The sequence below is a fragment of the Athalia rosae genome, chromosome 3, assembly GCF_917208135.1.
Source record: "Athalia rosae chromosome 3, iyAthRosa1.1, whole genome shotgun sequence".
NCBI classification, from domain to species: domain Eukaryota; kingdom Metazoa; phylum Arthropoda; class Insecta; order Hymenoptera; family Athaliidae; genus Athalia; species Athalia rosae.
In genome coordinates, this window is record NC_064028.1 from 18878868 (window position 1) to 18902895 (window position 24028).

Here is a 24028-nt window from a genome sequence, read left to right on the forward strand (position 1 = left end):
CGGGACGCTCCGGCCTCCTCCCCCCGTCAAGGCTACGCTAGTCAATGGACGCCTAGTTACGAACAACCAACGTACGTACGGCACCACCGAATACATCCGACGTTCGAACGACCGACGTCGACGACGTCCGTTCGCCAATTTTCGCTTTTTTGTAGACGGGAAAATGCGGACGACGAGGAAAAAAAAAACGAACGAATCGCCCGGATTATATTTACCATCGAAAAATCGCTATCGAAAAAAAAACCGACCCAGATTTTCCAGTCGAACGTACTCCGGTGCGTGCGCGTTTATGGTCAAAACAGTGCGGATCCGCGGGTAGAAAAATGAAAACGTTTTAAAAAAATCGCGCTAGGCGAATCTTTCGTTATTCTCGTTATGTATATATATATATATATATATATATTTATATATTATTTTGTAAAAAGTAAAAACACGTTGTATATGTACACGTAGGTAACGAATGGGCGGGAAATTCGGCTAAAGTCGGCTGTAGCTCGACTCGTGGACGACCATCCCCCGTTTAACGTCGCCGGTGGTCTTGCAGCCTGAAAATCGAGGACGAGTCGCGTTTAGGAAAATGACGACAGACAAAAAGAATATAGACACACAGATGATACGTAGAGATACATAGAGTCGCGTGGAATTTAGGTGACCCACCTGCGAGCGCGTAAGTCTGATCTAGTTCGTTTTTCAGCATCCTTAGGACATCCCTGGCGCCTCGTTCGCCGTCGCAAGCTAGACCCCAGAGTATCGGACGTCCCACGAATACCTGAAAGTATATATGGATCGTAATTAGAAAATTGTAACCTCGAACTGGATAGATCGTGTCAGGGATGCGGGGTATATAAGGTTCGAATCGATTGATATATAGCATGCCATTTTAGCGCCAAGAGCCAACGCCTTGAAAATGTCGATCCCTTGCCTAACGCCGCCGTCCAAATAAACCTCGGCCCTGGCCCCGACCGCCTCGACGATTTCCGGCAGCGCCTCTATCTGCACGGCAAACGTATAAAAAAAGCAGATTTTCGTTAAGGACGTTCAACTTGATAATGTGAAGAACGCGAAGGAAACTGAGATGAACCCTACCGAAGCGGGAGCGCAATCGATCTGTCTGGCTCCGTGATTGGATACCAAAATTCCGCTGGCTCCGTGTTCTACCCCAAGAATAGCGTCCTCAGCCGTCAGAATTCCCTTCAATACGATCGGCAGCCGGGTGATGCTGAAGAAAATCGTTTGAGGGGGGAGGGTATCGGAAAATTGCTCGGGTTTTTACGAAAATTTCGAGGCGCGAAACGTGAACCTCATACCTTTTCAGCCAATCGACGTCTTCCCAGCTAAGCGTGTCGTCGAATAGACTCGAACAATATTCGGCCAGACCCGAGCCGGAAGTGGTCTTGTTTATCTTCGTCGCCTCGATCCCGCTGAAGTTGGCGAGTCTGAAAAGGGGAAGAAAAACGTCGTTACATTCGGAATCTGCGGTAAAATCGGGGAAGTTAAGAATAAAAACAACAACAACGACAACGACAACAACAACGACAACGCACGTCAGGTGATTGGGAAGAGTGAATTTGTTTCGTCGGTCCGATCTCCTTTCACCGAACATGGGGGTGTCCACGGTGAGAACCAGAGCTTTGAAACCAGCTTCTTCGGCCCGTCTCACCAGATCACGCGTGATGTCACGATTCTTGTAAACGTAAAGCTGGAACCATTTTATTCCCCCGGGTGCCGCCGCGGCGACGTCCTCCAGGCTGGTGGTGGACAATGTCGAGAGAATGAAGACCGTTCCAGCGTCGGCGGCGGCTGAAAGGGAACCACGTAAAATTTCATCGATTACGCGGAGAGATTCCTTTCACCGAAAAATTCGGAGTCTATCCAGGAATTCGAGGAAGGCGGGGCGAAGGGGCGGTGGGAACGGGGGGGCGGGGGGAAATTTCTCCAGTGGGCGACCTTGCGCGTCGCGCGCTCCATGCCCGTCTGAAGGTAATCGCTATTGCCAAGGGAACGTTAAAATTGTTGAACGGCGTCTTTCGGCGTCTGCGCGAGAACGTTGGCCAACGGGCGTTCAGTTTTCCGTTCTATCCTCGAATCCGTCTTAAGAATCTCGCGTGTTATTGGCCGCATGGAAATCCCAACCTTACCCGAGGTTATCTCGTTTGACAGGCGAGTATCCCCGCAGTCCGCCGGTTGTTCGTTTGCGTCGTATCCCGTACTCTCGGTGCCGTCTAGGTTATAAAACGGAGAATCGATTCACGGCGGCGGTTCTTTTTTTCTTTCTTTATTATTCATCGTCTCCTCCGAGTGGCAGGTAAGCTTCTAGGCTCGTTATCGGTAGTTCGCGATAAACGAAGATTCCCTTACTTCGTCCTTATCTGCCGGATAACCTTGGAACAGTCGGAGCTGATTTACCGTGCAAACGCGTCGCTGGTCCGGCCGCAGTTCGACAGAGTTCCAGGACCGGTGCGGAGAAGGAAGGATCCATCCGATCGGATCCGCGTCGAAAAGAGAGAATTCTACGATCGCACTCCGAACTATCGTCGACAAACGGCATCGAAAACACGACGGAGAGGAGCGTCCGTCGAGGGACGCGACAAGCCACGTGGAGTCCTTCCGAGCTACGCGGAAACCGTTCGCTCGTTGTCCCCAAAAAAAAAAAAATACCCCGATAACGATCGTCCGGAGAAAACGAGCTAATTTTCAACAGAAGGCATCTTCTCCGTCGCGTACGACATGTCCGTGGCACGATGCGACGCAACCTGATCAGTCTGGTAAAATTTTTATCCCTCGCCTTGCTGACGATCGTTCTGACCGTCGTCGTATTTCGCTACGTCCGAAATCCGCCCCGGTATCCAGACGACGGAGATGAGCCGGATCCTCGGGCACCGCCCGCCGAGGCGGTTAAACTCGACGAAACCGACGACGAGAAAATCGACTGGCACGACTATCGGCAGATATCCCAGGACTCCCGTAGAAAAGGTCTGGGCGAGCAGGGTGTCCCGGCGTTTCTGTCGCCCACGGAGGACGCCGTCAAGGCTTCGCTGTACAAAGTGAACGGTTTCAACGCCGCCCTGAGCGACAAAATTTCGGTGAATCGTTCCGTGCCGGACATCCGTACGCCGGGTTGCAGGACGAAGAAGTACACGAAGAAACTGGACCCCGTGTCCGTGATAGTCTCGTTTCACAACGAACACCCGAGCACTCTGATTCGCACCTGTTGGAGCGTCGTAAATCGCTCGCCCGCCTCCCTCCTCAGGGAAATAATCCTCGTGGACGACGCGAGCACGAAACCGGAACTGGCCAACGAACTGGACGAGTACGTAGCCTCCAATCTGCCCAAGGTCAGGATAATCAGGCTCGCCAGCAGGTCCGGTCTGATAAGAGGACGACTGGCGGGCGCTAGGGAGGCCACCGCCGACGTTCTCGTATTCCTCGATTCTCACACCGAGGCGAACGTCAACTGGCTACCGCCACTACTCGAGCCGATATCGGCCGACTACAGGGTCTGCGTTTGCCCGTTCATAGACGTCATCGGTTACGAGACGTTCGAGTACCGGGCGCAGGACGAGGGAGCACGGGGCGCTTTCGACTGGGAACTTTACTACAAGCGACTGCCGCTTTTGCCGGAGAGCTCGAAGAATCCCACGGAGCCGTTCGAGAGCCCAGTGATGGCCGGCGGTCTGTTCGCGATAAGCGCGAAGTTCTTCTGGGAAATCGGCGGCTACGATCCAGGCCTGGACATATGGGGCGGCGAGCAGTACGAACTGTCGTTCAAAATCTGGCAATGCGGTGGCCGCATGTACGACGCCCCCTGCTCGAGGGTCGGTCACATATACCGTAAGTTTCCACCGTTTCCGAATCCCGGCAGGGGCGATTTTCTGGGTAAGAATTACAAACGCGTCGCCGAAGTGTGGATGGACGATTACGCCGAGTACATATACCGCAGGAGGCCTCACCTGCGGGCCCTCGACCCCGGCGACCTGACCGAGCAACGCGCGCTCAGGTCGAGACTCGGCTGCAAGTCGTTCGGTTGGTTCGTCGAGCACGTAGCCTTCGATCTCGTCGACGTTTACCCGCCGGTGGAACCGGAGGATTTCGCTCACGGCGAGATAAGGAACATCGGGGCACCCGAGCTATGTCTGGACTCTAAGAACAAGAAACGCGACGAACCGGTGGCTGCGGATTTCTGCAAAAAGGACGACCCGAAAGCGTCCGGCGAACAGGAGTTCCGATTCACCTGGCACAAGGACATAAGACCGAAGGGAAAAACCGATTGCCTCGACGTGTCGAGGGGACACGAAAAGGCACCGGTTACTCTGTACCCCTGCCACGGCAAACAGGGGAATCAGTTGTGGCGTTACGACGTTGGTAAACAGTGGATCGTTCACGGTTACAACAACAGGTGTCTGGACCTCGATCCCGCTGCTAAGAAGGTGTACGTCGCCGCGTGCAGCACCTCGGTATCCACGCAGAAGTGGAGAGTCGAGAACGTCGACATGAAAGCTATAAACAATTGGGAAAACGCCGGACCCAAAGGTATCAAGTGATCCGATTATCTGTAGAGTCCGTTGAAAATCTCCAGAGTTCGGGAAGAGATAATGATGAAATATAATGATAATAGTGCGCTGGTACGACGTTGACGACGGGTATCGGGACGTGGTCTCGTAACGGTATAATGGTAGCGCGGAGGTTGGATAAATTGATGAAAATATTTCTTAATGGTGCCTTACAATAATTGAGTAACTATATGTATGTATGTAACGGATGTATTGTAGAGCGTTTATTCTCAGGAGTGATGAAAATAATTTCAATTTTTTCCTCCGCACTTTTTAGAATTTTACCGCAAACGGTGTCGGACACTTCCGGTTCCGTTGCGAATGCAATGATTTCCGCGTAAAACGAGAATCCGTCGCGAAGACACGGGTTTCATAAATTGCGCGATTACGTCACAATCGACTAGCGGAAAATAACGTGGAATGTACTTGTCGGCGTGCGGATTAGATCGACTTTTAATTGAATTGAGTTCGGAGTCGCCTCGGAACGCGCAATTTCCAACCATCGAAGGTGTCGATTAAAACTATAATTCGTTCATATTTGTCGCGCGAACCGAAGATCAAGTTATTACGCGCGAATGCTGCGGTGTTAAAATAACGCGCCGTACGATTGTCAGAGCCGAACTACGCAGGCGATCGTCTTTTTTTTCGATTTATCAAATCCGCCTCGAACACAGATATATATATATATATACATATTGTATAATCGATAAACTTTTAAAATAACCATATCGACGAATCGATTGTTGTACGACTATATTTTCATATGTACAAATATCTAGGATATCGCTGAAATTCCCCATATCAAAATATAACGCTGTTCAATAAACTGTTTAAGCAAATCGTATGTGCCCAAAAACTCACCCCTGACATTGGCGCACTCTCCCTCGGGAGTCGCCATCCTCTGCATCGCGGTCGGCGACACACCGACGGGCATAGAAATTTTCTCACCGAGTACGAAGGTGCTGGTGTCGCGGTTCGAAACGTTCACCAACACTCTAGGCTTGATCCTGTACCTGTTGCGCGGACGAATCAAAAAAAAAAGAAGAAAATCAGCAACATTAACACGCACATTTTGGTGAGAACGTAATACGGTCGATAACGAAGCTCCCTACCTCCTGAACGCGTCGACGTTCAATTTAAGGGTGAATTCCTCACCGGCACCACTTTTGTAGTAATCTCTGACCGAAGGTAACAACTTGCCGAGGGCCACCCTCTCGTAGTCGTCCAGACAGACCATCTTCGGATCGGCCATAGTGGAGTGATTTTTTTCAAAATGAAGTGACGACTCGGAAACGATATCGAAAATTCCTCGGTCTCTCCCAGCGCGTTCGAAGTTGAACTTCTCGGTCCCATTCGAAGGTCCCTTTTTTTATACGATTCGTCTCCAGAGGGGGGTTGGATCCTGCGAACGCTTACTGAATCGGCTCGACTCGTACGTCGTGTCTACGTATATACGTACAATTTACCCGTTTATCCCCACCGCTGGACGACGACGACGAACGTATATCTTATCAGTTGTTGCCAATAGGATTTAAATAAGGTTATCGGTTATCGGTCTCGATGTGAATGTTTGACGCTCTAAAACACACTAGTGGAAATACGTCTTTCCTCACAGATATACATACCGATTAACAAGCGAGCTGCGTACATACACGAGCCTGCCGATCATTCTCGCAAAACTTATGTTGAAAGAGACGTCGGTGGGGGATGGAGGATGTCTGCTGACGGTAAGTTGTTATACGGTATTCCGTTTCGCGTTACGCAACGTATTTTACTCTGAAACACGAATACGGAGAGGATATGTCGATATTGAAAATATACGCGTAACCCGCGCCGTTAACCAGCTGGGAGCTGACGAGCGTCGTCCCCCACCACGTCCGACACTAGAAGTCGAAGATGCAGGAGTGTAATTTTAACCGTAATCAGGTGTTGATTGTAAACAGAAGATGTGAATAAAAATGTCTTACTCGTTTTGTCGTACGGTGGAGATCATACAGTGTGCGTATTTTGAAAATTGGCGAGAAACGACGATACGGAAAAATTATTCAACTTTCCTCGTCGCAATGTCCAACGTTTTCCTCGACTTATTCCGGATACGCCTGACCATTAGCCAATTTGTTATCAGCGCGCGTGGCACTGGACTTATAAAATGTGTGTAGGACAGATAAAGGTGATCCCCGGATGGTCGCATACGTATGCGCGGGTCTGCAGAGATATACGTAATATATATACATAATAAGTTTGAAAGTTTATATAATTTATATTTAACATTTTATTACATTTGTTAGAAATAATACACAAACACTGAGGTTTCTTTCCTTCATTTTCCTTCTTTTTTTTTTTCATCATTTTGTTTGTTTTTTGTTTTTGTTTTTTTTTAGTTTTCTATAAAATAAATATAGCCTTATTTTTACATTTTCGAGTAAAACCTTGTTGTTCTTTATTGTTGTTGTTGTTGTTGTTATTATTTACCGACACCGACAACCCCCGCAGCTCAAGAGACAGCGGCACCTCAATATACCTGTGATCGCATTATTACGATAAATCATTGTGAAATAGGAATACGACCGATAATGAGGTGAGGTGTTGATACATAAATACTACATACACATACCACAACACGAGTTGTAGCGTCGGGCGGCCATACTATATTTTTAATAGGTAGGTCAATAATATATATATATATATATATATATTTTTTTTTTCGAATGGAATAAAATGCGTTTGATAAATGCGCTATTAACAAATATTACACAAGTGACACATCGCTGCAGTCTTTACAAATATCTTTCTTCTTTTTTCTTTCTCTTCTTTCGTTTTTTTCTTTCATTTTCATTTTCATTTTCATTATTTTCAATTTTTTTTGTTCTTTCCATTTCGGGAGGAAGAATAAAAAGAATTTTTTCGATCAGAATATAGAATGGTAATAGATGCGGAAAAAAAGATGAATAAATAAATGTTCGTACGAGGGTTAAATTAGTATCAGTATAGGGTTAATTACGGGAACGGTTATATGTACGTAGATATAGGTTAATAGAAACGGGCAAAGAGAAAAGAAAAAACTAGCAATCATCAGCGTAGCAAGTTTCAAATTTTCATTCCTTTTTATATTATGTAAGTGAGTAAGTATGTATATGTAGGTAAAATCTGTGTATAGATTAATATGACGATTAATCGAACCTTTGTCAAATCAATTAATCGCTCGTTATTCAATTGTTCTCAGTTACCTTTTCACAAACAATGAATTTATTCTAATCGTAACGGACGCGATAATTAAACTCATCGCGGTGCAGCTACTAACCGAAATTATATATCTATATTATAAATAAATATAGATACGTCCGCGTACCTCGTTATACATGTTGGAAAATTTACTTTTACTCTTTCTTTCTTTCTTTATCTTTCTTTCAATTAATAAATAATATGCCAACGTTAATTATCGTACTAGAAAATGATGTTAATTGTAATAATAATAATAATAATAATCACGATAATAATGATAGTAGTAGTAATAATAATAAATGATAATAATAATGATGATAATAATGTTAATAATAGCGATAGTGATGAACAGCGCGCTGTGTAGTGCATATGCCCTATCTAAAATGTATTATATATTATATGTATGTATGTATATATATAGCGTATTTTATGCAAGGTCATGTTCGGTCCTAGCATATATATAATTATACGAGGTACGTGAAATTAATTCGCATACTTGTATGTATATTCTACCTATAATTTATATATGTATACTACATATGTATACATGTATGCGCATGATACATCTTTCAGGGAATACTTGCAGAGCAAAATGGGGCGCCTCGAGAAAACAAGAAGAGAATGAAAAATGAAATAAGGATTGATTATTGAATAAAAAAAAAAATCAATTTTCAGATACGATGGATCTAGGAAAACAGAAAAAAAAGTTTGTTTTCTTTCTTTTTTCTTTCTTTAAATTAGTCATCGCATATGAGGGAGGTGTCTCGTTTTGCCCCGAGTTTCCCTCCGTACGTAAAAACGAGTCAATATAAGAGACCATTATAACAATTTATATACACATATATGAAAAACTATTTTTACATGTTAATAATAACGCACGTTTCCATATCTGTGTATAATTAATATGAATTATAAGATCCCGCAGGCACGGCGAATCTTACGATCTACGTGTTAATCACAATAGTAATCATCATGACATAATGATAAAGAAAATAGCAGTGATAATAAGGATGATAATAATAGTAATAATAATAATAATAACTTTACGTGTTCGTTGCGTACAATAATATCATCATAATCTTTATCTTTGTATATGCGTGATACACACGTGTTACGGGGTGTGGGTGATGTCGAATTTTGGTTTTTGGGGGGTGGGCGCGTAGTATACAGTATCATATAGTGCAATGCTAAACGACAATAAGATCCGTTCAATTTTCAATCCGTTATTTTCTACATGCGCGTGGGTATATCCTTTTTTTTTTAGTCGGTGGTCTGTGCCTTGCCTCCATTTTGTCTTTTGATCGAGTAAAAAATTCTACGATTTATTATTTTTACCTACTATATGTATGTATACGCAGTTGTATAAAATCACAATCAAATTTTCATTACCATGATTGTTTTTTTTTTTTTAATTATTATACACTTACAAAAATGAGGAAAACACTATTCTCTTTTATTTTATTTTTTTTCTTTTCATCCGAACAGAAGAAAATATTCCAAATGATGTGGACGATATAATAACAACGATTCAATAATGTAATGTTCATTTCATTTCGGCTGATGGTATAAAGAAATAAAAAAAAAAATGACACCGACGAATCAATGGAAAATTAAAGATCCGCTATAATGTTGATAAGATCTCGCATACGAGGGGGCAAGGGTGTAGATTTATCACGTGTTTAACCGAATGTAGAAATGTATTGTAAATTTTGCAATGAGAATTCACATGCTGTAATGCTGTGCAAGATCTTAAAAATCCCAATTGTCGAGCCGATGCATAATTTGAGAGTGAATTCTTTTTTCTTTTCTTATCAACTATACAATCGGTAAAATATGTAGATATAATATGGCGAGAACGATGAGGAGGGGGAAGGGGGAGAAGGTCGATTCGTGGGATTTGCATTAAAAATTAGAAGGGGATAAAGAAAGGTAAAAAAATATTTAGAAAAAAATAATGAGAAATACGACGAAATAAGGTGATCTTGACACACGCGAGATGATTAATGGGAAACCGATTGAAGTATGTGAGATGAGTACTGTGTACGGAAACAAATTGTGATTTACAATTCCTCCTCCGATAGATGTAAAAATCGTAAATACAAATGACTTCGTAACATTTACGAAAAGCAGTCGCGTATTTACATACTTATCTTTGACAATATATTAAATACCTGGCACGCACTGTTACGTGTATACCGATCATCTATCGACCTATAGGTATTATACATGTAATACGATCTTTACGTATCACATATAAATGTATACAATATACGTAAATCTATATATATATATACTTATTGCGTCAAACACCGCGATAATTAATTTGCATTATCCTTTTTATTTTATTTTTTCCTCTATCATATACGAATACTCATTCAACTGTCAGATTCATCGAACGAGGCGAACCTTATTGTTGGTAACTCGTTAAAAAATCACACTTCTAAATTTCCACTATAATTCACGCCGCCCACCCGCGGGACTTTTGCATGTACCCTGCGCACCGCTGTCGTCCCTCGATTATCCGTTTCGCTTGATGTAATAATGACCGAAAAAATAGTAATCGCAATAATTAAAGTTTTTCGAATACAATATTTACGAATCCTTGACTGGGGAACCGATGCAGACATCTCATCTCCTCGTTATTATCCGTCGGAATTTTTTTTCCACAATATGAAGTAAGGAATCCGAATCCCGTAGCGATTGTCTCGCGTCACGTATCAGCTGCGTGAATGATAGTAAAAATGATTTGAATATCTACAACGATAAGTGGTGATAAAATTGGGCGTCTCGTGTATACGTACGCACAGTATACGCAACATACAATAGAACACACGCGTCATTGTTTTTCTTGTTGTTGTTTTCGGTTGTTGTAAGGAGGTGCGACCGCAGTCTTGTTCGATTCAAACCGCTCATCGGGCGCACGGGATTTTATCAAACGCATGCGTTTATAATGTATGCTCGTATATCGCAAGGTACCACAGAGACGAGAGACTAGATCTCCGACAATGACTATACGTACCTTACAACGATACAACTATATGTACTTGTTCCAAAGTTTCTTTCTTTCTTTCTTTGTTTTTTTTTTTTTTTTTTTCTAATATTCAACTTTCTCCTCACACTACCATTCGTAGCCGGTAGCATGTTTCGATTCAATTCCTTGATACGTACGCACTTTTATCACGATGTTTCGAATTAGTTGCTTTTTTTTTTTTTTTTGTTTTCTTTTCTTCAAAGGTACGCCTTGCAATACATCATCACCGATACGGTATACCCATATTACATCGTTATTCTCACCTCTTGCGAGTCAACTTGGCGAATCACCGAGAGCGATATCGGGTGATAATTTATGCGTGAAATTGGTGTTACGTGTGTATGTGGTATACTAAATTCGTTCTGAGATTGTTAAAAAATTGATTTGTTGTTTTTCAGGAAAACCGATCGTTCTACAATAGTGTCATTATCAGAATATTTGTTCAGCCGTGCGCAGGAATTTGCCGACCAGCCTCGTCGTTAGAACTGTTTTAATATCTTCGTTTGTTTTTTTTTTTTTTCATCTCAAAGTGTTTTATTAATAAGTTCAAAATATGTTCAAATTTACATAGCAGATATTATACTATATACGGAAAAAATTACGAACGTTTTTTTTCGTTATTTTTGGTTTGTTTGTTCACACTTGGTTTTTGTTATTGTTTAAATATTCATTCCATTGTCTGTAACGTTGGTTTGACTAATTTTTGTTATCATTATTTCAACTAGTCGTTTCTTCGCTAATTTAATATTAGTCAATTCGATATTTTAATTCATCATAGTTCCCTTATCGCTTATCATCGTTTCTGTAATATTCTTAATCTATCTCAACCGGTGGAAAACGGGATCCAACGATATTGTTCGCACTATACATTTATACAAACTTGTAATTCTCTTGGCCGCGATGTATCCCCCACGTTAAAAAATCCAAGACGTTGTCGAATTACCGGGATGACTGATCGTCGCGTACAATCGACACGCTGATCGAAAATTTCCGTAAGCAACGTAAATCGGCAATTAACGAATAAACCAACACTCCACTCGATTAAAAATAGAGTTATTAGGTCTCCTTGATCTCTACGGAAATCTGAGATGATCCTACTTGTACAAAACCGAACATCCGGGTAGAAGTTGCGTTGAAGCGTTCGTCGATGGATGGATCCATCGCTGCCGTCGACATCCATTATGGATCCTGGCTGGTACCTTGGGGATGATCCGGGTTTTGGGGACTGGGCGATGCAGAGCTGACGACCTGCACTGGTCCGGATCTGCGGCGCGAGCGATCCTTCACATCCTTCGCATCGAAATAAATGATTTGCTGTTGTTGCTGTTGTTCCTCATCTTGCGATTCTCGTGGGACCCTCATGTTGGATCTAGGCACGTGACTAAACAAAAATATAATACACATGCACACGCGCACATACACGTTCAATTTAAGCTTGAAACTTCAAAACACACAGGTACGAATAAGTTTTGCGGTGAAACCATACCGCTCACTCGGCTTGCGTTGAGCCGCACTCAAATTTCGATACGTTCGATTCATAGGCACACGTGCGTTACACGACTATACAAATGCGTTAGGCACCTCTGAGCAGCAGATTTTACCGAAAATACTTGATATCGTGTAGAAGAATTATGATATGGAAATTGTAAGGACTTTCTTTGAGAACTCAAGGAAGAAACGGCGGGCCTGCTAATAACGGCCATTCTTTTCTCTACGAACAATAGTTGAAATCTCTACTCACCGCGAATTATATCGCTCGATAAACTTGATGGATAATTCTGATTCTGATCGTTGTCGCCTTCGTAGTTCAGCTTTTGAGAATTCGATGTGCAGTTGCTGCTGGTCATGTTGTTCTTGTTGTTGCTGCTGTTCATGTTGTTGCTGCTGCTGCTGTTGTTGTTGTTGTTGTTGCTGCTGTTGTTGTTGTTGCTGCTGCTGCGGTGGTTGCTGTTGCTGTTGCTGCTGTTGCTGCTGTTGCTGCTGCTGCTGCTGCTGCGGCTGCTGCTCAGATTCCTGCTGCACATATCTTTCTCCTTCTTCGACACTTTCCTCACCAGCGTCTTCGACCTCCTGTCCATCGTCAGGGCATAGTTCAAAGGCTCGTTCAAGAGTCTTCTTTGCACTATTACTGCGCTCAAGAAAATAGCCATTCGTCGATTCGTTAGATTGGGCCGGTGGCGACCAATTGTTGTAAGCATACTGAGCGTTCGATGTGTATGGCCTCTGCGGAGTGGGGAGAATAAAAACATATAAGTTTTGCAGTATACTTCAACGTAAATGAAGATAAAAAATGTATGAGAAGCTAACTTTGTCGAGTTCCTCTTGTAGCCATTCAATAGCCAGCATCCACTTCCTTTTCAATTCAGGATTAAGGTGTAACAGCTGATGCGCTGGTCTGCATTTACTAAATAACTGAACCATACACTTGATGCACTGATAAGCTCGTTTTTGATAATGATTCTTGCTACGCTGTATGGTTTCAAAGAGTCCTTCTCTCTCCTCAGGTACTCCTAAATAAATTCGTTTCAAGTTAGATGAACAGCTATTGAAAAATACCGATCAAATTTGTTGGAAATAATTATTTTTAATTACGCATTTACAAATTCATGTGCGTTATACCTTTTAAAGCATTGTGCACGCGATGAGTCTGCCACGAGTCCTCAATCAGTAACATAGCCAATAGAAGATCGGTGTGGTGCCTGAGCTCATGGGTGTAGGCAAAGCCGATTTGCCATAAGAGTTCGCTCAGCACCGTTCTAGACAGATGTGGATTCTCCCAGCAACAATATTGCAGTAGCTTTACCGTGTCTTCGGTCACGTTTGCATCTTCGATGAGTTTTTTCATGTAACTGGTGAAATATGTTGTTCAATTGAGGAGTCGCTTATTTGAACGCTAGCAAAATGAATAAAAATTGAAGACGTATCTCTCACCTAGTTCTGACAAAAAGGATCTCAGCCGCCTGTGGTTGTATCGGCATGAGGTAATCCGGCTGGCACGATGGCTCTCCGTAAGGATTTGGCAAGGGGGCTGCGGTATAGCTCGATTGTGTTCTCGAGGACACATCGCAGCATCGCAGCAGCATGCTCACCACCTGGTGCAACTTTGTCAGCTCTGGATATTGGTATTTTATCGTGGGACCTGGTCCCTCGTCTATTGCCACCAACATGAATGTTACCGGCACATTCAGCTGCAAACATCATCGGTTACTATTAGTTCAGGTTACAGACTCTTTTTGCAAATAATTTCAACCATTGCTCGAATTTACCTTCAAAAGTTGGGCCTTCTCTGCGAGTCCGAGTGTCGCATACGTGTGAAATAGAGAGAAATAATGAGGCAGATAACGGCCATGGTCCGATACTTCTCGGTGCAATAAGAACAATACTGCATGTAACAGGTGGTCGCTGAGAGTTGCCGTGGGATCCAAAAGAATTGCTGCAGACGAGGGAAAAACAATTTAGATGGAGAAAAAATACGATAATTTTGAACGAATTTGCAAAGAAAGGGACTCACTCGGAGCATTCAGACTAGGTGGCGTGCAGGGACCATCCTGCAGAGAGAAGTGAGCGAGGAATACGAGTATTTTAAGAAAAGCCGTCCGTACTTCAGTGCTGGGACAGCTCAGTAGGTACTCGCAGAACCTAGAATTTAGTTGACCGTCAAAATCTGTCCAGAACAATTACGTGGACTTTCGGCAATTAATGGAAGGACTCGGGTAACACGAACCTTTGGGGGTGATTGAAGAGGACGTTATGAGCAAACCATGAACGAACTGCCTTGCTACCTCGCAAATGTTGGCAGAGAATATCGTACCAGTCGGTGGCAGCTCCTCGGAGGGTCTTCTTTGTGTGGAAACCGGTATAGAATAAAAATCGTGATGCCAATTGAACCGAGAGCATCGCGAGTTCCTCATGTTCTGGACTCTGCAATAAAAAATGAATTCATTCGATCCGATAACCACCAGAGATGCATGTCAACGGTATAGAGTAAAAATAACGTACAAGCCTATCATTCATGTTAAGCCTATTGACTGTGTGGGAGTTGCAGGACACTAACTTTCGTATAAATTGAAAGTACTCAGCACTGAACTGATTCCGATTGTGCATAAATTTGATGTTCTGCTTCCAAACACTGTACTCAATTGCAGGTGGCATTTTCATTACACCTTGTTTGCTAACTGTCGACAAAAAAAGAAGAATGTGTAAAAAGTTTTAGTTCACAGGGGGGAAAAAGGTACAGGCTGACAGGTGGCGCATAGGTACTCACAAATGGGCCCCCCTTCGTTGATGCCTTTCATCACAGAATTTTCCTCAACGTCCAGCCTGGTGTAGAAAAGCATGTATGCGTTCCACCACCGCTTCTGTCTCCGGTAGCTCATCCGTTTTAGCATATGATCAAACACTTCACCCATATAATCACCGCCAAAGCACTGGGTCTTCATTTCCTCTTCCTCTTCCATCTTACATTCGGTAACTTCCCCATCGTCGAACTTGTACCACTTTGCAGTACCGTCCTTTTGCCTTGAATTGAAAAAGTGAGTACGCGTTAGGAGTTGAAAGAAATGAATATTCTAGGTGTACTGCGAGTGGTTAAGACGAGAATAGACTCACCTGTGCAAAACGTAGGAGTAGTAATGACCGCCGCTTGCCTGTCCACTATGAACGACAATTCCGCTCAGCTGATACTTTGTACATGTTCCCCTGTTTGCCTCCTCGAAATCACAGTCAATTACTTCACCCTCCAACTTGGCGAGTCCAGACACCGTGTACGGCTCCATATCCAAGTCTCTCGGAAATTCGAAGTAGTCGTTAAATTTAATCGCGCAAACACGTTCGAAATCATATTCAAATCTTTTCAGTTGAATCGCCAGTATTGGCGGAAGCTTTTTCACGCACAACCTTTTAACGGTCACAACCTGTAATGAAGCATAAGGTAGAGTCATGAAATATGTAATAGGAGTTTGATAAATATCAAATTATCATAGGAAAAGGGGCGGAAAGAAACTTTTCTCTATGCACACTTACCTTTTTATTGCATTTGTCACAGTGGTAAGCATCGGCCCCTTCGAGAAGTTCACCCTTCACATACTGCTCCAGGGAATCGAGTAAATTGCTATGATTTCTAATATCTACGCTAATCACACTGAAGGGCTCTTCTTTAGAGTATCTGTAAATGAAACCAATCGTATCACAATTCAATGTTTACATTAGACGTGTATCGCGATAAGTCACGGCGACCATACCTATGCGGACAGCCTTTGCAGATCTTTTGATCACTGTAAGAACCACCCAAACTTTTCCCCATTATCTGTTCATGTCCCAGTGCTTTGAGCGCCTCGTCCAAACTTTCCACCAGACTCATGAAGAATTCAACGGCGTCCTGTTGCTCCCTGAGGTTTACAGGCTCACCCTGAAGCCTGGACACATTTAATTATTAGTGATGTAGATTTTTCTCGCGTGAAAATAGGCTACGACAGATAATATTAATTACTTGAAATGTTTCCAAAGTCCACGGGGTACGTAGTATTGCAGTTTGCTGTAAGCAAGGTGGCCAAAAATAGCTTGGACCTGCTTAAGGATGCCAACGTTGTACTCCCGCCTGGACTCGTCGGCCCCACACTTTTCTTCGTTTGTGTCGTTATCATTTGCTTCCACCGTCTGTTCGCCTTCAGATCTCTCTTCGCCTGAAAAATCTTCACTCACATCCGTCGCAGCCCCCTCAGCCATCATCAATCCGACTCTGATACTTTCTACCATGTAGAGCTGTTGCAGCACCGAATTCATGTAACAAGTTGCCCCTGCGTTCTTCAGACCGACAAATCCCTTAGCTGGTCTCGGTCCTACCGGAGGCAGGTAGTCCCATTCGACAAGTGGCTCGTCTTTCTCCGAATAGAACATGTCGGTGAGCATTGTGACTAGAAGCTTCATATTTGGCACAGAGCCGACGCAGAGACCGACAAGTAGATCCAAGGCAGCGCTTGTAGAGAGGGGACTTGAGCATACGTGCAATAAATAACGCGAGACAACTTCACCGGTACTACGAAGCTGTACCATCAGTCTTGATGCCGGGAATACAAAGTCTTCCACTAATTCCTGGATGAACGTAGTGTCGATTACTATTCGCACAAGTATGGCTATGGTAATGTAAGAAAATTGTTATCAAGTACCTTTATCAGATTAACACCATGCTTCTCGTCTGAACCCAACTCGTATTTTTTCTCCGCAGGTACAAAAGATAACAGTTCTTTGGCCAGACCAAGATGACCCTCGAGAAGAGCTTCGTCCACCTGGCTCTCCCCCGACAGCATTACGTTTCCTCTTATCTTTTTCAACCACCATATCTCGTTGCTCAGAAGCGTTTCAGCGTTAGCTGAGGGACACCCCCATATGTAGGCATAATTCAACAACCTGCACAGCAGCTGAAAATGCAGAATTACCAAAAAATTATTCATAGGGCATACTCGTGAGCTAAATATAAAATTCATACGAACAATAAGCATTGTAATGGATACCTGAAAATACTCTTGGCTTTGTTTTGCATATTCCTTAACGGTTGTGTTGAGAATACTGAACAGCAGACTAATAGAAAACTGCAAATGCTGATGACCACCACTGCACCAAGTTGATATTAAAAAGAACTGATCAGCAGCAGCAACTCTCACTTCTCGCGATGAGGTTAGCAGAACAAGATCGATAAGAAATGTGTGCCACATTTTGAGGCTCGTTAACGTGTCTAAAGCGCTGGGATTCAGCACCGAAGCTATCGTTAGAACCTCCAGAGCTTCCTTGCATACTGTAGAACGTTAATGAAATATAAGATTCTCAAACGCATTTTACCAAACTAAAATGTCGCCAGATATGTAGAATGCAGTATTCGTACCTTGCACGTCGGCACTGTCCGGTACCCTCTGCTCTTTCTGGCTAGCCGTATGTGCGGTATGGAGTACTTCTGGAGAAGCATCGACGTTGTTCAGGTTCCCCGAGGATGCTGCCCAGGCTAATCTCACAATGGCATCTATCGTTGCGAAGTCAGGCAGTTTCCACGAAAGGGCCTGAACAAAAAGCTGCCTACATCGGTCAGACTCAGTTCCACCTGATAACATCTGATCCGCGAGATGCTGGGCAAGCCTTGCAGCAACAGTTCGTAGCATATGTTCTGTATTTTGATTCGGTACACTTTGGAGCGCTTGCTTCAACACAGCGATTGGACCGCGGACTCCATTGTTGTGATTTTCATGATTCTCCTGGCTCCCATCTGGGCTTGACGACTGTTGCTGAACTACCTCATCAATTACGCGCACCATTACGTTCCCAATAACGGTCAGCAACAGTTTGCATAATTTCAATACAGTAAAATATGCCGATCGCTTGGTCGACTCATCGGCATTGGGCAGAAATTCGTTCTTTGTTAGCATGTCAAGAATCACACTGGCCTCACCACTCTTAATGAAATTGTATTGAAATTCAAAGGCTTTGTCCGTCATTAGGTCCAAGGCTGGCATAAGAAGTGTATACATAACCTGGGAATATTGGGTGGTCAAAGTTTGATCCAACTAATGGAAACGTGTAGGAAACAAATTTAATAATACGAACCACCAGATTGTATAAGACTTGGCTGGGACTTGGGGCAAAGAAGAGGGACTCGGCGGTGGTATTTTCTTCATTACACTGATGACTGTGAGATGCATCCTCATCCAAGCCTCTGTAACGACCAAAAAACCACTGCAACCGGGCTACGGTCAATGTGTCGGGAGGTACCAGATGCAGAAGATTGCGGGCACCATCTCGAAGTTGGGGGTACTGTAGTCTACATCCAAGGTCCGAAAGTTGAAAAAAGAACGTCGCGTGCTGGGACCGCTGTGACATTACCTAGATATATGCACAATAGAAAAAAAGTTAATAAGATAATGTTGCGAACAGCAAACTCTTATCAGATTATAGAACTAATGCTTACCACGCCAGGTAGACTATTTTCTGCTTCTAAATTTGGACCATCGTAAGGATGGTGAGGTGAACTGGTAGAGCTATCTGAACTACTTTCTGGAGAACTAGGCAAATTAATGTTGACTTGGCTTAATTTTGCTGACAGTAACTGTGAAAATAAAATATGCGTAACAAATTAATTAACGGACAAAAAATTAGGAACTACGAGTATGCTAAATTCAACTCACCATTTTGTCTCTTAGCGGTATTTGGGAGAGCAATTTTCTATCATCGGCTTGCTCGAGAGGCTCCCCATTGATGAACAAATCTAGTTTGACGTTAGTACCACTAGCTTTGATTCGACGGAGTACTTGACGTCTCAGAGATGCCAATGTGTCATTACTGTGTGTGAATATATCTACATCATCAATATTACGACCAGGACTAGCGAATCGTATTACTAGAGATAAATGCTTCCCACGAGCTGCTCTGTAAACATATTTACAATTATTCAAGTACTCCCCAGTTCTTCATTTTTCTCGCACAGAGATTCTAGAAAAAACGATTACTGGACGTGCGCCGCAGTTCTCAATAACATGATACGCGTAATGCACAATTTCTTCAATATTGTTTCCCGATTTTTTACGCTAGACCCTCTTGAAATGATATTTCCGAGGTGAATTATCGGTTATACATAGTTACTCACCGATAGAGGGGCAAGATTTTCCTTTCTCCCGGAAAGGCGCTGTCACACTCGTTGATGTACTCTTGGAGTACCATCATTACTCGGCACATTTTAACCGCTTCCATTCGAATTTTATTGGCCATTTGATCCTCTCGTTCCTCTTTACCTTCTAGGTACACTTTACTCAATACAGATACAGTATCAAAGTGAGCCTTCAACCTATCCAAACACTCGGCAATATAAGTCTCGTGAAACGCGAGAACTGAAGCCTGCAGTCGCGGCCCCAAATTGGTGTTGACTTCCTTGAGAAGTTCAATTCCCCTGTTCGCGATCTCATCTGGACTGTTTGTGACTACCTGCAAAATACACGAGTCAGATTCCGATACCGGATGCTTACTCGATTCGTCGAAGAATAATTTGGCGTAGGTAGCAAACTAACCCGCCATAAATAATCAGTCCCGATGAGATCAACGTCATCCATTAAGAAAGTCCGTCTCTTGAGTTTCAATTTACCCTCCTTGAAGTTGACAGCTTTAAAAAATCGTTCATAGCATTTTATACCACTCTCCGTTAACAACACTGGATCCAGCTGGAGTATGTTGTTCTCGAAAAAGTCTTTATTTATAGCTGGATCAAGGTCTGGCTCCTCGCCCATCAATTTTGAAAACCATTTGAAACAAGCTTCTCGATCCGATACAAACACCGCCTGTTCCGCCAAGCATTGCCATATTTGCTTAGCCTGTTCAGCACACAGCCACAGCTGCCCATCCTGCGAGACAAAGTAATGATCGATTAATGTTGGATCGTCGCTGAGGATCGTCATCGCAACACTGAAACTATTCTCTTCCTGCGTGTACCTTGAGTAAAAACCTTAAGAAATTCAACCTCTCTTGCACTTGAACGGTGTGACTGTAACGCCGATCCGGCATGAAAGTTGCCGCGTCAATTTCCGGGTTTTCTTTTACCATCCGTCGTACCTTTTCCATGTAATTTGTTAAGCTATTTGTGACGAGTATCACAACTGAGTGTTGGTTTTGTAACCGCTCTATAACTTCTTGTCTGTGAACAGAAATATTATATGTATATGTACATATAAATATATTTTTTATAAGCACTTTTAGGACTCTGGGTGACTGCGTTATTCTTACCTGTAATATACATGATGACTGCGCTGACTAACTCCCATGTTAGGATTCGGTTCGTAGAGGCAACAAATCTCACGTATTTGCTTCAGTGCAGGTAATGCCCATTTGTCGCCACTTTTCAGTTCCTCAACACACTTATCTAGCCACACCGTTTTCTGAGCATCTCGTTCCTGTGAGCAGGAGTAATCCAGAATCTTGACGTGCGCGTTCAATGCCTGATCCATTATTTCGGTCGGCACCTCGTCGGAATGGGCGAGATTCCAGAAAAGTGTGAGAACCTGGAAACCGAGAAAGAAGCAACGATCGTAATTGGAAAAAACAATTAACTTAGAGATAATCTAGAAAATTCGAATATTCGAGCAGTTTTTTCGGCAGCTGAACAAAAATTGAATCGTACAAACCTTATGCGCCATGACACCATCCTTGTCATCCTCGGCGAGCCGTCGTATCAGCTCTAATAATTTTTCTCGTTGTTTCTTGTTGGCCGTTTTCCAGCTCGACTGCAACAAGCAAACGATCGTTCAATAGAGAAGGCCAAAGGCTTGTATGTAGTTGATACTATCGTTCAATTTACTTACCTGAAAACACTCGAAAAGATGGTCTAATTGTTCGGCACTAAAGTCCCATGCCAACTTGGCTAGTAAGTCATGTACATTTTTTACTATGGCTTCGTGCTTTCCCGCTTGCGCTGCCCATACAGCATCCAAATCTTGGACGGTCAAAGCACGTTCCTTGATTATGAATCGCAATATTTTTTCCAGTTTCTCAACGTACTGAGGTTGGTGTAAAGAATCTCGCAATACAATTTCTAACACCCCATTGTCTTTTATCCATTTCTACAATCAGATCGTTGAAATAGCTAATATGGAAATGAATGATTATGCGATTTGAAAATTAAGTAAAGGGCCAACATACCGCCATCCGTTCAGCTGTGAGCCATTCCTCCTCGTCGAGGCCTGGATTACGATGGGGGTAGTAACTCACACTGGCGATTACTTTATTTACTTCATTAAGTGCGTTCATTTTTCCATTGAACGACGATATCTGTAGCAGTCTCAGTATCATCTTTAATCTCAATATTTCTAGATTTTTTATCATCTCTTCTGGCCGAGGTACTCGCGATACTAAACACTTTGTTGCTTTGATTATCGCTGATATCGCGTCGTTTTTTGATTCGTTTTTTGCTTCCTTCTTCAGCTCCTCGTCAGTCAGATTGTCCAGTATAACCGGCACCATTTCCTGTTCATATCGAGTAAATACACTATGCAATTGTCCTCGAAATTGTACTAGTATTGTACGTGAGTTAGAAAGCGTTGCTTACCACCACAGGCATAAGGTATTTGACGATGGTGTGAACGGTCAACAGTTCGTAACATTGTCCAAAGGGTTTGATCAGGGCATGGATCACAGGCACTGTCAAATTCTGCCCACTTTGAAATCTTGATAGCAGTATTTCAAATCCGTTGAGACTTCCGAACCTATTTATGAGATCCACAAGCCAGCCCCGGGGACTCCTCGAGTCGGAGACTGGCCTAGCATAGAGTTCTTCGTCAGGGATATTGCTTCCTTGTGGCACGGTTTCGGAAACTCTGCCTGCATTGAACGTGTGAAACCTGAAAGTCCAAATATTTCTAGTCAAAATTTCGGTGTTCCCAAATTGCTGTTGAATAATATCCAAAGTTGTAAAAAGTGTACTTGTTGTTTGGATTGAAGACCATTGCAAGCAAATCCAATAGAGGGAACCAATCGTCGTCTAGTTTCAAAACGCAAAGTTCCACCAGTCGTTCGCAACTTGCATTTATACAGTTGTGAATGTTTAACTTCCAGCTGTTAACCGCATCGTCGGTCAATATCTTAGTGAAGGATATTGTCAGTCCTTCACGAAAGAACCGCTGACAGGCTTCACTTTGAACATCGAGTTCTGCAAAATTATAAGAATTATGGTCAGCGTGAAACTCAGTGGAAAATATACATTAGATAAAAGTGCGAAGGCTAACTTTTGCGGCATAAATCAATGCTGGCTTGCATCAGGCACTCGAGTTCCTGCTCAGGCAAGACTGGAACCACCCATCGAGGACTGGATATTTTCTCGTCAAGCATGGCCAGTTTTGCACGAGGAAAGTCAGGCTCCCCATTACGTTTTTGATTACTATCATCTGCAGGATTGAGACTTTCGGCAGATGTTTCGCTTTGCCTGACATTCTCCGTCAGCTGTAGACCAGACATGGCATCCACCAATTGCTGTGGCCCAGGAGGGCTATGGATCTGTTGATAACCATCCATCGTTGCAACTTTAATATTCGAGTCGACCACAGCCTTACAAACACATTCCATCATCCAACAATTACCAAATAGCAATTGGGCGACAACAATAAAATCTTATCGAGTACCAAATGAATAGGCAAATAGGGTTGACGAAATTTGTGTACCTGTGCAGTCTGCTGCTGACCTTCGGGAGGGTCCACCCCAACTCCCTGTCCCCTAGTGGCGATCGTCATTCTGTACGGTTTTCACTCGGCTCCAATTATCCTATAAATATATGGTTTGTTTTGGATGCCGACGCGACGAGCATCCAGCGTATTCACTGGCATTAAATATTATTATATCCTAAAGGCCTTGTTCCACTAGCTTTACACCTACATTATCTGCAACAAAAATAAATAAAGAGATTGCAAAGATACAGACTCATCCTAATGTTGTGACAGCTACCGATACATTCCATGCCAAGCAACAAGGGTTGTTTTGATTCATGGAAAACGTCAAAAAAATCGCAGATTTTTGGATCACGCAATATTTACGAATGGAGAGGGTGATAGGGCAGAGGGGATGGAACCTGGGATGGATCGTCGGCCGAGGAATAGGATGAACTTACCGCGCGCTTAAGGGATCAAGGGTTGGGTTTACCTCGTGAGGAATTCGAGAAGATACCCGGGTGGGCCGTACAGTTGATTTCCGTACTCCCTTCTTCTCACGCAATAGCACAAATCGTGAAAGAATCGCGTGAAATGCGACAGCGTTGAGCGACTTGAAACCGTTAATGTTTGTTTGAAGCCAAACGAAGCGAACGAAAAGAATAAAAAAAATACAGAGCGAAATCCGGTGCCCGATATTTCTTCGACGTAAGGCGTATTCGCGATATTTATCGTCGCGAAGCAATACACTTTGTCAAACTTTTTCTCCCTAGCCTCGCTACGCACAGCCCGCGATACGTTCTCCGTTGTTGCAAACTGCACCGGCACGTCACAAGAACTTTTGAAAAAATCGTAGCACCCCACCAGTCGGGGCCAACTCCTAGATTATGTTCTAAATCCATCCGAGTTGACAAACTCGTTGAGGGTGTTTGACGGTACCTAGGTAGAATATTTTTCGCCCTATTCACCCGACCGGGTGTCCAGACAAAATGGCGACTCTCCTAATGATTGGCACTACGGTGGTGAATAGCAAACGATCGGGGATATATAACTGAATTTTCAAC

At 43.3% G+C, this 24028-nt stretch overlaps 3 protein-coding genes across 4 annotated transcripts; 1 reads left to right on the plus strand and 2 right to left on the minus strand.

Moving 5' to 3' along the window:
* Positions 1–382: 382 nt before the first annotated feature.
* Positions 383–5956, minus strand: LOC105689889 (glycolate oxidase 3). Its single transcript, XM_012407251.4, has 8 exons — positions 5663–5956; positions 5412–5563; positions 1545–1800; positions 1308–1436; positions 1087–1219; positions 877–993; positions 658–769; positions 383–545 (listed from the first exon to the last, which is right to left on the minus strand). Exons 1-8 carry the CDS (start codon positions 5800–5802, stop codon positions 478–480), a joined length of 1107 nt encoding a protein of 368 aa, XP_012262674.2. The 5' UTR covers positions 5803–5956; the 3' UTR covers positions 383–477.
* Positions 1813–5599, plus strand: LOC105689888 (N-acetylgalactosaminyltransferase 6). Its single transcript, XM_012407249.3, has one exon. The coding sequence runs from the start codon at positions 2742–2744 to the stop codon at positions 4539–4541; it is 1800 nt and encodes a 599-aa protein (XP_012262672.2). The 5' UTR covers positions 1813–2741; the 3' UTR covers positions 4542–5599.
* Positions 5957–10105: 4149 nt separating the features above from the next.
* On the minus strand, positions 10106–23897 carry LOC105689761 (probable ubiquitin carboxyl-terminal hydrolase FAF-X). 2 transcript variants are annotated; one of them, XM_048652753.1, is made up of 32 exons: positions 23458–23897; positions 22983–23198; positions 22551–22818; positions 22249–22474; positions 21875–22166; positions 21469–21792; positions 21132–21389; positions 20955–21053; positions 20557–20831; positions 20266–20467; positions 19848–20177; positions 19430–19764; positions 18972–19212; positions 18755–18892; positions 18394–18669; positions 17681–18320; positions 17313–17593; positions 16968–17219; positions 16292–16893; positions 16044–16217; positions 15826–15967; positions 15412–15716; positions 15068–15321; positions 14803–14978; positions 14528–14724; positions 14315–14442; positions 14070–14236; positions 13735–13991; positions 13423–13652; positions 13111–13313; positions 12545–13026; positions 10106–12184 (listed from the first exon to the last, which is right to left on the minus strand). In XM_048652753.1, exons 2-32 carry the CDS (start codon positions 23049–23051, stop codon positions 11983–11985), a joined length of 8025 nt encoding a protein of 2674 aa, XP_048508710.1. In that variant the 5' UTR covers positions 23052–23198; positions 23458–23897; the 3' UTR covers positions 10106–11982. The 2 variants fall into 2 exon arrangements, with proteins under 2 accessions (XP_048508710.1, XP_048508709.1); XM_048652752.1 differs by having other exon boundaries at positions 22551–22869.
* Between the last annotated feature and the right edge of the window lie 131 nt (positions 23898–24028).

Bases quoted from the DNA above. Each gene is read 5' to 3' on its own strand.
- LOC105689761 (XM_048652752.1), bottom strand. From the start codon at position 23,051: ATGACGATCGCCACTAGGGGACAGGGAGTTGGGGTGGACCCTCCCGAA. The intron at 22,475-22,550 runs GTTAGCCTTCGC...ATAATTTTGCAG, and splicing joins CATTGATTTATGCCGCAAAA to AACTCGATGTTCAAAGTGAA. The intron at 15,322-15,411 runs GTGAGTCTATTC...TTTCAATTCAAG, and splicing joins TACTCCTACGTTTTGCACAG to GCAAAAGGACGGTACTGCAA.
- LOC105689888 (XM_012407249.3), top strand. From the start codon at position 2,742: ATGCGACGCAACCTGATCAGTCTGGTAAAATTTTTATCCCTCGCCTTG.
- LOC105689889 (XM_012407251.4), bottom strand. From the start codon at position 5,802: ATGGCCGATCCGAAGATGGTCTGTCTGGACGACTACGAGAGGGTGGCC. The intron at 994-1,086 runs GTAGGGTTCATC...TTTGCCGTGCAG, and splicing joins TCGATTGCGCTCCCGCTTCG to ATAGAGGCGCTGCCGGAAAT. The intron at 770-876 runs GCATGCTATATA...ATATACTTTCAG, and splicing joins TGGCTCTTGGCGCTAAAATG to GTATTCGTGGGACGTCCGAT.